The sequence below is a fragment of the Crocuta crocuta genome, unplaced genomic scaffold (assembly GCF_008692635.1).
Source record: "Crocuta crocuta isolate KB4526 unplaced genomic scaffold, BGI_CrCroc_1.0 scaffold101, whole genome shotgun sequence".
NCBI lineage: Eukaryota > Metazoa > Chordata > Mammalia > Carnivora > Hyaenidae > Crocuta > Crocuta crocuta.
Genome location: NW_027527956.1, coordinates 8,517,120 through 8,530,103, shown reverse-complemented (window position 1 = coordinate 8,530,103; position 12,984 = coordinate 8,517,120). Strand labels below are relative to the sequence as shown.

General features: G+C 58.6%; 1 protein-coding gene across 1 annotated transcript in view; it reads right to left on the bottom strand.

The window, feature by feature from the left end:
* Positions 1 to 12,984, bottom strand: part of NFATC1 (nuclear factor of activated T cells 1) — a gene marked incomplete at its 5' end in the record, with an annotated part of 96,183 nt that overhangs the window by 35,895 nt on the left and 47,304 nt on the right. The window contains 2 exons of the mRNA XM_077752713.1: positions 7,556 to 7,688; positions 12,068 to 12,123. Coding sequence (XP_077608839.1) covers positions 7,556 to 7,688; positions 12,068 to 12,123 — 189 coding nt within the window. The remainder of the gene's footprint in view (positions 1 to 7,555; positions 7,689 to 12,067; positions 12,124 to 12,984) is intronic.

The window sequence follows — 12,984 nt, the reverse complement described above, 5'->3', positions numbered from 1 at the left end:
AAGCCTGTGGTGGCCCCCCCCCCCCAGCCGACAGGGGGACACGGTCCCCTCGGACGCCAGGCCGCCCCTTCCAAGTCCTGCCCGTGTCCTGCCCGTGATCAGACACGCCCTGTCCTCTTGCTGAAAGGCAAAGTTGAGCAATTCAATTTCGAGACGCTGTGTGGGCCAGCCCTCCCGCCCAGGTTTGTGGGGCTGGGCCCCCGAGCGCCAGCACCTCATGCCCCCAGAGGTCTTCTTCAGAAAACAACAACGGCACTCAGAAAACACAGAACGCCACACCGTTCTTCGAGTCCCGGGCCCCCAGATATCGGTGATCTCGTGACCCCAACACCTGACCCAGTGCCCAAATTCCAGTTAACAAAACAGGACGCAAGCTGGGAAATGCTCTCGAGCCCCAGAGCTGCGTGAGCTGAAAAATACCCACACTTCGGGGAGCGTGCGGCCTCCCGCACACGCGGCGGGGGGGCGTAGTGCTGCAGTGACCCACAGGCTGCATGTCGCTGGCTAACTGCGTACCTCTCGCGGGCCTGCTTCCTCTGCCCAAGGACAGAGTCCCATCTACCCAGCAGACGGCAATGGACCCACATGGGCAGTCCACGTGCAAGGGCTACTGTGTGCCCCCCCCATTGGCAAACCCCTGCCTCTGCCTCTGCGGGGCTCAGGAATCAGAGCCACGCTCTTTGGCCTTCAATAGGCCAGAGACACTGCCATGAAACAAACTGTGTCCTCCAAACCCATGGGTTGAAGGCCTAACCCCCTCCATGGCTGGGGTTTGGAGACAGGGCTTTAGGGGGTAGTTATGGATGAATGAGGTCTGGGGGGCCCTGATCCTGCAGCGAAGAGAGACCTTCCTCTGCCACTGGGGGACACGGTGAGAAGGTGGCAATCGTGAGTGGCCCTCCCAGATGTGAGCCGCGGGCCCTTGCCCCGAGTCGCAGCCCCCACAGCCCCTTCATCTGCAGCAGCTCCTCCCAGATACCCCGGATGCTGAAGCTGCCACGCACAGCGGTGAGCTGCCCCGTCACCCGCTCTCCCTGCACACGCACGTTGTGTCGGCCTGATCACTTCCCCAGGTACCCTGCGCAGTCCTGGACAAAAAGAGTTTTGTTCTAAGCCCTAGAGAACAAAGATCAGATTGTTTTCTGTTTGCTGCGCGACATCAAAGCCCCAGCTTTACTGTCAGTGTAAACACCCGCGACGATAACTTCAGGGCACAACTTCTAACAACGAGAAAGGCAAAGTAGGAACAGGGGCCACGCAAAGGGCCAGCCCCCGAGGGCCAGGACGCGTCACCTCTCCACACCCGGAGCCCAGACCGAATGGGGGCTGCTCAGGGCGGGGGGGCCGATGGTCCAGTCAGTGCGCACGCAGCGGGCCATGTGGTGAAGGACAGGGAGCGCATTCCCACTCAGGACTCCGTCCCGTCTTTTCCGCACAGCTTAACCAGCATCTATGCCAAACACCCCAGATTTCCAGCAAGGTAGGGCTCTCTGAGCCCACAGGGGCGGGGACACTCGGTGGAGCCGGCCAGCAGCGGCATCCCAACCAGGCAGCGTCGCACCAGGCCGAGAGGCAGGGGCCGAACCCCATGTGCGGGCCCCACCCCGTCTCCCCGGGGTCCTACCCGTGTGGAGCTGTGACCCGAGTGGGCAGACTGCGGATCAGTCACGTGGCTCACACGGGCCCTGAGACACATCGAGCATTTTAATCCGGAACGTGAGACGCACAGTCCTGCGGCGTGCCCCCAGTGGCTGCGCCCACGGCCGCGATACTCGGCAGAGCCCAGGGACCACCCTCCTCACAGCTGGCGGAACCAGGCTCCCAGGGCACAGGACGCCCATCCACAGCACATGGTCCTTCTGTGTTTGTGGCCCGTGGCCCCTCCCCACGTGGTCCCTGCCCGCGGCACGTGAGGGAGACTTGGGCACAGCTGCCCCCACTCCCCGGCTCCCAGCACCCTCCGCGGAGTGAGTGCTCACTCACACGGGTTCATACCAGGCACCCCATCCCACAGTCCACCCCTCCATCTACTGAAAATTCAAATCCTCTCCCTGTGGCCAAGATGCCAGGGCCCGTGTGCCGTGTGACCCGGTGGTCGGGGCATCTGACTGTGGGACGCCCGGCAGCCTGGGAGGGAAAGGCTTCTCCCCTGCACGAGCCCTGCCTCTGACACCAGGGCCGCTCACCACCGAACCGACACCCAGCAGCAGGGCCAGCAACACGCGCACCGGCACTTAAAGAAGCGGCATCCGGAAGTGACGCAGGAAACTGAGTCCTGCCACAAGAGGAGGAAGCCGGCCTTCCTGAGCCTGGAGGATGGCTCCCAACCCCCTCTCCGGCCCCTCCCGGGCTGCTGGGGACAGTCCCTGCCCAGGACACTCAGGGCCTGGCTCCCGTGGGCAAGACCCAGCCACACTGGACAGCCAGCTCCCTCACCTCTACACATCAAGCTGAAGACGTGGGAAGAGAAATTAGAACATTGGTCCCTCAATCTCTGGCTGGAATGGCAGGAGAGCCCGTAAAAATGGGGACCTCGTAAAATCAGCCTCAGGCAGGTCGTGAGGCTCTGACGAGAAGGAACATCAGTGTCCCGCACAATAGTGCTCAGAGCTGTGCGCCAGCCCCACTACCAGCGTGCTCGCTCGGTGGTGTGGCTATCACACAGCTCGGCTGACTCGGGAAGAATGTTCCAGAATGTCCACTGACTACAGTGGGCCTGCAGCTGGGCGTCCTGGGGTCATGGGACGGGCATCACTGCTCTGCCGTTAGAAGGAAGTCCAGGGTGAGCGGGAGTCCCCAGAATGGACATCCCCTCGGTCACCTGGGCCAACCTGACCCTCACGCCCACGATCAGAAACGTGGCAGCCTGCTCTATTTGAACCCCACAGGTCTTCCGTGACACAGCACAGGGGCTCGGGCGAGGTCTTGGCCTGGCGGACCCCGCTGTGGACGGCGCCTGACTGCCTGGGTGGGCTCCTGCCCGGCTCCTGCAGCTGGGATGGGAACACTCCCCCGGCAGGGCCTGGGGTCCAGGACCACGTGTTCGTGCCCGCAGCCCCCTTCAGGAGCACTACAGGCCACACGACACCTAAAAAACTTGGCCTCTGTGAAGCCTGCGTGGACCGAGCTCATTTGCTCATTACCCACAGAACAAGGGGATGTGGGGAGCAGGTGCTCAGGCAAGGCCCGGCCCAGAGGAGCCTGCCAGGGGGTGTCCTCCAATCCCCAGCCCCAGCCACGTGTGACAAGGCCCCAGGGCACGAGGGGCTCCGAAGCTTCTCCCTGCTATCTCACTACTAAGCATCTGCAAGATCTAGGGAGACAGTTACTTTGGGATTAAACTTTAATGTGAAGGACTTGGAAAGGCAACGAGGCCCAGAGCTTGCTGTGAAGACAAGACCACCGGGCTGATGGGCAGACTGGAGGCCGCAGTCCGTGGCTCCCTCTACAGACCAGGCCGCCCCCGGAGAGCTGGATCTGCACGAGTCAACAGGAGCGAGGCCGCTCACGGCCGCTCTTCACGTTGGCAGCCTCGGCTCCGGGGACTCCTGTTTCTGGACTACGTGATGCAAACAGCAAACAGAATCCACCCCTCCTTGCACCTCTCGGGGCATAAGCGTAGCCTCCATCCACTCCCTGTCTCGTGTGGGCTCCCGACTGCTGTAACCGCGAGGTCTCCCTGGAGCAGCCACCGGGGGCGGGGAGCCCCAGCGCCCCTGCCCTCCCTCCTCCGGCTGCTCACGTCGGGCCCACGGAGCCCCGGCCCGACCACTGGCTCCGGGCTCCCCCACGGTCCCGAGAGGGCTCTGTCAGAGGTGCTGCCCTCCGCTGAGCGGACTCCGGCTGTGACCTGCTGCCTTCGGTGAGGACAAGCAGGGCCCAGGGCAGGGAGTTCTGGCCGCCTGGGACCTCCACCAAACATGTGTCCCCAAAGCCACCCCCGCTGGTCCCGGTGAAGCTCCAGGACCCTCACCTGCTCAGCCGTCAGCAACAGCGAGCAGGGGTCGTAGGCACCTCCTGGGAAACAGACTAAGAACATCTGAGTCACAAAGACGCACTCTCCGAGACACAATAACTTGTCACGGTTTATTTTCTCACGTTAAAGACAAACTGACTTTGGTATGTAAGTTTGAAGCCATCACCTGAAATTCTTTTTCTTACTGCCTGAGCGGCTGCCCCCACCCTGCCTGTCCCGGGCACGGGTGGCACAGAGCCACCCCTGACGTGATGCTCCTCTTCCCCTCACTCAGGAGACGCTGCCCACGGGTCCGGTCCTTCTCCACACTTAATGCAAGCTGGCAGCTGGGGCGACGTGGGAAGTGCACCAGCTCCCGGCAGAGTCTGCCCCAGGGTGACTGGCCACAAACATCGGCACAAGAGAGACGAGAAAACCTCTCTGGCTCTGTGTGCTCTGCGGTGTCTTCCAGAATCGCACGGATGTTCTCAGTGCTGCCTTCAGGTGCTGCCCCCGGGCGCCGGGCGGTGGGTGCGCACTCCGTCCCCCGTCACACCTGCGGCCACCCCCCAGACAGGGGCCCGGGGCCCCATCGAGGACCAGCTGGCCCCACGTGCGGTGCCTCATGGCCCTCTTCCAGGCTGGCTGCTGGCAATGACCCTGAAACCGGAGGCTGGGGTGTGGTGTGGGTGGAGGGCGAGGGCGTCATCCCAGGGAGCCGCGGTCGGCTGGCCTCCTGTCCAGCTGTCACAAGGTCACGGGTGAGCTGAGACCAGCAGTGGGGAAGGTGACCAGAGGGGAAGCCAGGGGTGTTCCCCACGAGCCCCCAGTAATAAATGCCCTGAGCCCTCACTTCCGACACCTGCACCCCCAAGGGCCACGCAGGGGCAGCGAGCATCCTGGCCTCCCTGCACGAGGGCGGCCTCCGGGGGCACCGCCCCTTGGGGGCACATGTCTGAGAGCCCCCAGTGGGTCTCCCACTGTAAGCAGAGCTAGCGCCACACTGTCATCTGTGCTCGCAGCTAATTTGGACAGAAAGTCTAAAAATGGCACTTGATTTTACATATCTGAACGTGAAAGTAAGCTTTATGGGTAGGGTTTAGAAGGATTTACTTCCAAAGCCTTGCACGTTTCAACAGCACGTTTAATACCCTTGGAAAGAACTGCCGTCGGATGAGCAGAAGCCAGGGCCCCTCGTGTGCTGGCCCTGACGGGAGCCACCAAACATGTTGACGGCCTCTGCCTAGCGGGGCACGCCTTGTCCCCTACGAAGATTTCGTCTTTGGCACAGCAGGGGTCTCTGGGTTCAGGGTGGACAGTCGCTGGCCGTTAGGCGGGACGCCCAGGCGAGCGGAACAGGGTGGAGGCACCGTCTAGGTGCCGATTGCAGGTCTACGCGCCGGCCCATGGCGGGCAGAGCCTGGGGAGTGCTTGCAGGAAGAACACCAAACCGAGAACCAGACACATGAGTTCTAGTTTATTTTTCGTCCACTTATTTATTCTTAAAGCCACATAAGGGTCGACCTGTGATTCAGCCATAAAGTTGGGTACTGGCCGACCTTCCTGCTCCAAGGAGCTTACAGTCTGGTGGCACGTGGCCTGGTCCCAACCCCACAGGGCAGACACCTGCCGCCCCAGGAAGCCAGGGCAGGGCCTGGTGCAACAAGGGGCCGGCAGCGAGGATGCCTCAGGCTCAGAGGGGCCGGAAGCAAATTTCAAGGAGACAAGTGTGGACGAACACCGAGGCCTGGTAGAGGCAGACAAGCCACCAGAATGGCAGGTACGCACGGCCCACGGTCACTGGCCACTGCTCTTGGGGAAGGACCATGTCTGGGATGGAGCACCAACCAAAGAGAGAAGGTCCAAGCGGAGTCTAGTCTAGAGCACGGGTGTGAGGTGCCCAGCACAGGACAGCATGGCAATGGAGTGCCTGGGCGGATGGAGACGAGACCGACGGGGACGATGGAGAGGGCAGGGACGGGGCGGTGGGCTCTGGGACGTACAGAGAAGGTGGAGACGGGGTGCTAGGATGCCAGGACGGGTGGAGAAGGGGCGCCGGGGCACTGGGGTGGGGCGCAGCCACGGCCCAGGAGACGAGGCTGCAGGGCAGGGGACATGGCACCCCATTATCTTAGTATCATGTGTAGGCCACAGGCAGAGGGCCCTCGGCCCCTGACACTGCTCGGTGCTCTGTGAACTTGGAGTCGGGACTGTAAGAAACACTAACGATAGAGATTTTCTAAACTGCTTTAAAAAGCAATTTTTCTCATAAGGCCTGGTCTTCTTTAAAACATTCAATTTTTGGTCAACCATGCTTGAAGTTTAATTAGGATACAATCGTTACATTTTCAGGAAATGACTAAATATTTTCTTTTGTAGGATATATTGCACCTTATTCCAAGAAGAGACAGCGTTCACCAAGTTGCAGGAAGCAGACCACACGACCCAGGAGGGGTCACGGGCATGAGCATGGACCGCCTGGGCGTGAGCGGCTCGCGGCACCCTCCTTTCCCGCAGTCCTATTTTGTGTGCGCTCTCATGACGTGGTAACTTTACAAGATCGTACTACTCAAATCCTGAAAAGCATGGCTAACATCTGCCCCAAAAGCAGTTAATTCTATCGGTTCAACATAACACAGATATTCTAGGGCTTTCTATCATCTACTCGATTACATGTTACAGTTAGAGAAAACAAAAACCTTCAGAGAATCTTGACTTTCCAAACATAACAACATGGCTGGTTTTTCAATAGTCTTTAGTGTATAACTTCCCTCTTAAATTACATAAATCTTCTAAGCTTTCAGAACAGAAGCTACTGTACGAGAAGACTGTTGGCATTGCTAACCTTGCACAAAACACAATGAAGTCCAGGATGACCGCGGCTGGGCCACACAGAGCACCCGGCAATGCTCCGGGGACAGCATTCAGGAGGAGAAACAAACACTGGTATATTTTTTAAGGAAACGTCTCAGAAAGCTGAAAAGGTAAACTGGTTTTTCTAAGGCCTAAGACTTACAGATCCTTAAAATCTGTAAATGGACAATCTCAACAAGGGCAGTTTTTGGTTGAGTAAAAGGTACTTGGGCCTGAAAGCCTCACGGTCCCAGGGAGATGTAATTATTCGACCACAGATGTGATGTGGAGGCACCAGCACAAGCACAGAAATCGTTAATGTTAGTTAATGGCCGCCTCAGGCACCAGCCTATAGGCTCAATACCCCGGGTATGTTTCTAAAGGCACCTGCAAAATAATTATAACTATTTGCTTTTCCACCTTAAACATCTATGGAACTTGCACACCTAGACCACCTCGGCTTTTGGGCGTAGAAGGGCTGTTCTCTATTTGCAAGCGGCCAACAAAATGGTCAGTAATTATCCCAACATGCGGCCCCCCACCCACAGCAGAAATAAAGGAAAATCCACTGAAAGCTTCACTTCTTTTTTTCTTTAGGACTCGAGGACGCATTCCTGCCACCAGGACGGCAGCGCAGCCTCCGCGTGCACCACCTCACCCCGACAGCATCCCGGCATTTACGCGTCTTTTAGAAAAAGCACCCCACCGGCTCATTCTCAGGGCTTAAGGTCAGAAAGAGCGCGTTACCGTTGGCAGGAAGGTAGGTGAAGTGCTGGCACTGGCTCCTCTTTCTCTTCCCGTTGCACACGTAGAAACTCACTTGGACGGGGCTCGTTATCCTCTGGTTGCGAAACGGCGGTATCTCCACCACCAACGAATTCTGGCGAGCAAACGGCAGAGGAGGGAGACGGTGAGCATCTCACAAACACGGAGCACCTGCACTGAGCCTCTCGCGGGCGCCACGGTGGGCAGCTCCTGACTGGGATGCACAGAAGCTGCCGCAGAGAGATCACCCGGGGCACAGGCACGTGTGTGCGGATTGAACCTGCCATCACACACCCGTGGCCTGTCCAGAGTGTGTGGGGGGAGGCGGGTTGGGGGCTTCAGCTACGACCCACCGACTCGGCCCCAGAGAGAAGCAGCTGGTGCTAACCTGAGAGAACAGCCACACGGCAGGCGTGGGGGTGGGGGAGTCTTCAGGAGAGCCAGATGCGTCTGCCTGCCCCAACCAAGGGGTCAGTGGCCTTTGGAAACTAGAAAAAGGTCCCGCATTTGGCCCATGCATAGAGCTGTGAGTACCTGGTCGGTAATGCCGTGAAGACCTGGGAGAGGTGCCTCCTGGAGACCTGTGTCTGGGGACAGGTTCTCCAACGACAGCCTGAAGCCCATCATGGCTGCCAGACTCCCTCAAATGGGAGATGGTGAGCTCGATGCTAGCAGGCTGGGGCGGGGGGTGGGGGGTGCAGTATGGACAGTTAGAAAGAAAGCACAGATTAGGGCACCTGGGTGGCTCAGTTGGTTAAGCGTCCGACTTCGGCTCAGGTCGTGATCTCACGGTTCATGGGTTCGAGCCCCGCATCGGGCTCTGTGCTGACAGCTCAGAGCCTGGAGCTGCTTCAGATTCTGTGTCTCCCTCTCTCTCTGACCCTCCCCCGCTCATGCTGTCTCTCTGTCTCTCTCTCTCTCTCTCAGAAACAAACAAAACATTAAAAAAAAAAAAAAAGCACAGATCGGGACGGAGGCTATGGTGGGCACTGGTACCTTCCCATGGTTAAAAACACGAATCGACAACATTTTCACAAAAACTATGCTCCTTCAAGTACAGGTGCGTAACAAGTGACATGAGGCGGCACAGCACTGTGGGAGGCGCCAGGGCACCCGAGCCCCAGACAACAGCGTGTGCAGGTGAGCCAAAGTGCCCGGCGTCCTCACAGGCGCCCATGCTGTACTTGACTTTACCGGAAGGACAGGATCTCACACACATAATGTTTCTTCATTTTCAGTCAAATGATTTAACAAGCAGAGAAAACGGATAAGAAAAATCCACCGTGTCAGGCTCTTGTTAAAAGAAACTGTAGCTTGTTACCTAGCTTAATAGCACAACTGATTGAATCAGGTTAGTAATGGAATTTAAGAATGTTAACACAGGAAACTGAAGAGAACTTTGGGCCCAACCTGTTCCTGCTACAGATAAAGAAACCGAGGCACAGAAGCCTGCCGCCAAGGGCGGCTCTGGGCCCCTCCCCTGGCACCACGCCCGCCCCAGGCAGCGTGGTTTTACGGCTTAATGACTGCATCCCGTCTGGAAGCAGCAGGAAGCAGCCTGCGTACGTGGCCTCCTTTACAGACGTGACCCTGAGCACGTGTGGCCAGTGCTGCGGAGGATGCGTGACACACGGGTGGCTGCGTGTTAGCTTCGTCTTTGCCGGGAGGTGGCTCGGGCGGCGGTGCAGCCCGTGGTCGGGAGGCAGCCCAGGTGCACGGGTCTGGGTTCCCACCAGGCCGCCGGCATACAGCTGGCGCTCACCAAGGGCAAGCCACCGCAGAGCAAACAGTGGAGTCTAATGTCTACAAAAGTGCAGACACAGCAAGGTGTCACTCACACTGAGGTGACAACTATGGTGAGGTGTCAGCGGGAGTGTCCGCGACAGGTCACTCGGGGCAGGGTGGCCCTCGGCATGCTGGGCTTTGCAGTTTGGTTTTTTACAATCCTAGGTGACCGGGGGCCGCGTTCTGATGTGGGCACAGGCTGATGCACTTCCCCTCTCTGAACAGACGGGACGTGCAGAGCCACGTCCTCCCGGGAACATGTGAAGGAGATGCAGCCACAGGACACATGTCACCACGGAAATAGCAGGGGTTACAGGTGGCACTTGGGACCCCCAGAACTCACTTTAAGAACGCCACTGACTGAGTGGCTCCTGCTGGTGTACAAACTGCATGCAGCAGCATCCTGCTTCGTGCAGAAGGTTCACACGGTATGAGGTACACGATACGTGTGTGTGATCCACGTGCACAGGTACGTGCACCAGGAGAAGCCTGGGGTGAAATTACACGATCTGCTAGTTTTCTTCCTTATACTCTGTTATATTTTCCGGATTTCCACAATGAACAAATACCCCTTTATAATTAAAAATAATATATAAAACTAAAACTCAGTTAAGAGACAAGGATGAAACTGTAAAGTACATCAGCATTCACACGTGCTATCACGTTTTTTTTTTTTAACTTTTTTAAATGTTTTGTTTATTTCTGAGAGAGACAGCGTGAGCAGGGGAGGCTCAGAGAGAGAAGGGAGATACAGAATCCTAAACAGGCTCCAGGCTCTGAGCTGTCAGCACAGAGCCCGACGTAGGTCTCGAACCCACGAACTGTGAGATCACGACCTGAGCCGAAGTTGGACACTTAACCGACTGAGCCACCCAGGCGCCCCTATCATGTTCCTTTTAAAACACACCACTGTTACCTGCTAAGCTTCCTTTAAAAATTGTGTACACAAAGAAGCCCAGTGACAAAACCCTCCCTCAGACTTGGCAGGAAGGATTCCGAGAGAAAAAGCTGCAGGATTCCTACGGGCGTCTTCTTTCTGCTTGGGGAGGCGTCTCAAGTGGCCTGCTGCACTGGGGTCTGGAAGCCCAGCCGCCCCAAGCCCACGGCGCCTGCTCAGAACTCCTCGGGCAGCAAGGAACACCCCGGGGCCAGGAGCCCATGTGTGCGCGCTATGTGTGTGCACGTGCATGTGGTTCTGAGTGCAGAACAAGGCCCGGACAGCCGGAAGGGGAGCTGTGTCCTGAGCACAAGCTTCCCGGGGACCAGTTAGGGATTTTTCCATCAACACCATTTGGACAGGCTTCCGGTAAATGGATCAGAGCTTTGGGAAAGGCAGCTTAAGTCTCACAAAAAGATGCTTCGTCCTAACAGAGCCAAACAGAGTCCTAACCCGTGAGGAGCCAGGGCTGGGCCTGCAGTGCCCGAGCTGCCGTCAAAGAGCCACCTCTGTGACGGCCGGGCATCTCCTTTCGTGACTCAGGTCCTACCAGCAGCAGAGATTAAGTACCTAAGAGCTTCAGCAAACCCCTCCACCCAAGGCTCCCCGTCCCCCAGCTCCAAGCGCCCAGGGTCCCACGGAGCCGCGAGTTCCTGCCCTGAACACGATTTCTGAATTCGTGGACGTCCCCCTTCCTTCCCCTGTCAGAAGAAGGGACACGCGCCTGTGCCTGTGGCCGGGGGTTGAGATCGGAAGAACTCTGAATTTCTTCAGACAATCACCTGCTGGCCACAGTGTTTGTGTCAGCCTGAAGACTGCTGCTGCGCTCTTCTAGGACCACGGAGTGCACATGCACATGTGCACAAGCACACACACACACACACACGTATGGTGGTAGATGTCATTCCCGCTATGTCAGCACCACTTGGAACACTCACATCCTAAACACACCAGTTAGCAGACTGTCTGAGTGGACAGAAACGCAGACCTGGCTACTCGCGGTCGGTAAGAAACGCACTTTAAACATAAAGGTGTGGACGGCGGAAAGGTCTGGGACAGAGCAGATGCACCGCGCTGACGCGAGCCGCAGAGAAGCTGCACGACGCCAGACAGAAGACCTTCTCCGTCAACAACCACGGGGGCACCTACACGTGCGAACAGAACCGGGGAGGCCGAGGAAGGCAGCGAGGTAGTGTGGGTGCGGTGCGCCGGGCGCCTGAGGCCTTGGTGGTGGCACCAGTGAGACCCGGGCGCCTGCCCCGCGGTCTTCAGCACCCACAGGTGCACCGGCTAATTGGCAAAATGGAATCAGCAGCAGCACGATGAGATCTGCCTTCACGCCTAGTTCACGTTCAGAACAAGAGTCTACCGAGTGACGGGAAACGAGGTCGTGCCAAGGACGCGGCTGCAGCCTCGCGCGGCCCGACGTGCCCGGGCAGGTGTGACGCCTGCTCGGTGGCTCAGAACAGCCAGGCTCCTGGGGAACGGCGGCACGGGCCCCTGGGGATGACGATGGCCGGAAGGTGGCGAAGGCCCCGCGGTGTGGGGGTGTGCCCACAGTGCCAGCCGCTTGACCGGGGGCAGCTAGCATGCAGGAGGGTCCCCGGCTGCCCTGTGGGGAGTCCCCTCCTACAGGCCACACCACTGTGCCGCCCCAAGCTGGTTTGGGTCCCAAGGGCACTGGTGTCAGGAAGCCTTTCACGCGGTTTGCGCGTGTTGCTCTAGGGCCCTGGTATTGCTAGTCGGTCGTCTCAACAGGAAACCCTACTTACCGGCTTGCACAGGCCTCTCTCCATCTTTGCCTCCATCTCCCAGATGTGGTGACCGTCTGGAAAAAGGGCAGAACAAAGCCTGTTACCCGTGTGCCTGGTCGAGCTCACCACCCCAACCCCCTTTCCTTGACCAGGCACACGCGACTCCGGAGACCGCAGCCCTGAGCGCTCACACCAAGCTGGCTGTTAATGCGCAAGAGGAAAAAGTCACATGTGCGTTGCCACTGGAGAGGTCGCGGTAGGCCCCGACGTGGGGGGCGGGGAGCCTGGGGGAGCCCGGAGACCCTTGGCTCTGCGGGAGGGAGCCACACACAGGGAATGCCCCAGAAACCCACCCCTGCCCGCGTCCACGGGCTCGCTGCCCCAGCCCCACGGCAGCCGTGGGAGGGTGTGTAAACACAGGAGACGTGCCAGCGCGTGGCTCTTCGCACCTGGACCCAGGCTGTGTCCGGGCTCTCGGACCCGCCGGCTCCAGCTCGAGGTGCACCAGCGGGAGGCGTAGATCTAGTTACCGCGTGCATTCTGGGGGCAGAGTTACTCTAAGTAACGAGTGGGGGCCCAGGAGCCAGAGTCCTGCCTCTGCTCAGAGGAGCTGCCAACTGAGAGAGAGAATCCTTCCTGTGACCGCTTCTCGCCACATCAGGATACAGAAATGCAGAACGTGGTATTTTTAACCTTCCCCCAGTGGCCGTTTGCGTGTTTAAAAGAAAAAGTAGAAAGGCTCCAGACAGGCCTTGAAAGGGCTCAGTGTCCTGTGGGCCTGCAGGGAGGGGGCTGGAGAAGCCCACTGGCAGCAGCGTCTGCAGACCGAGTCCCGGGTCTGGAAGCCGCTGGACGGCTGGCCAGCAGGAGCGGCCCGGCTGGGCGGCTGCTCTGAATTCACAGCCGTCGGTCTCGGCTGAGGCCTCCCTCCTCCC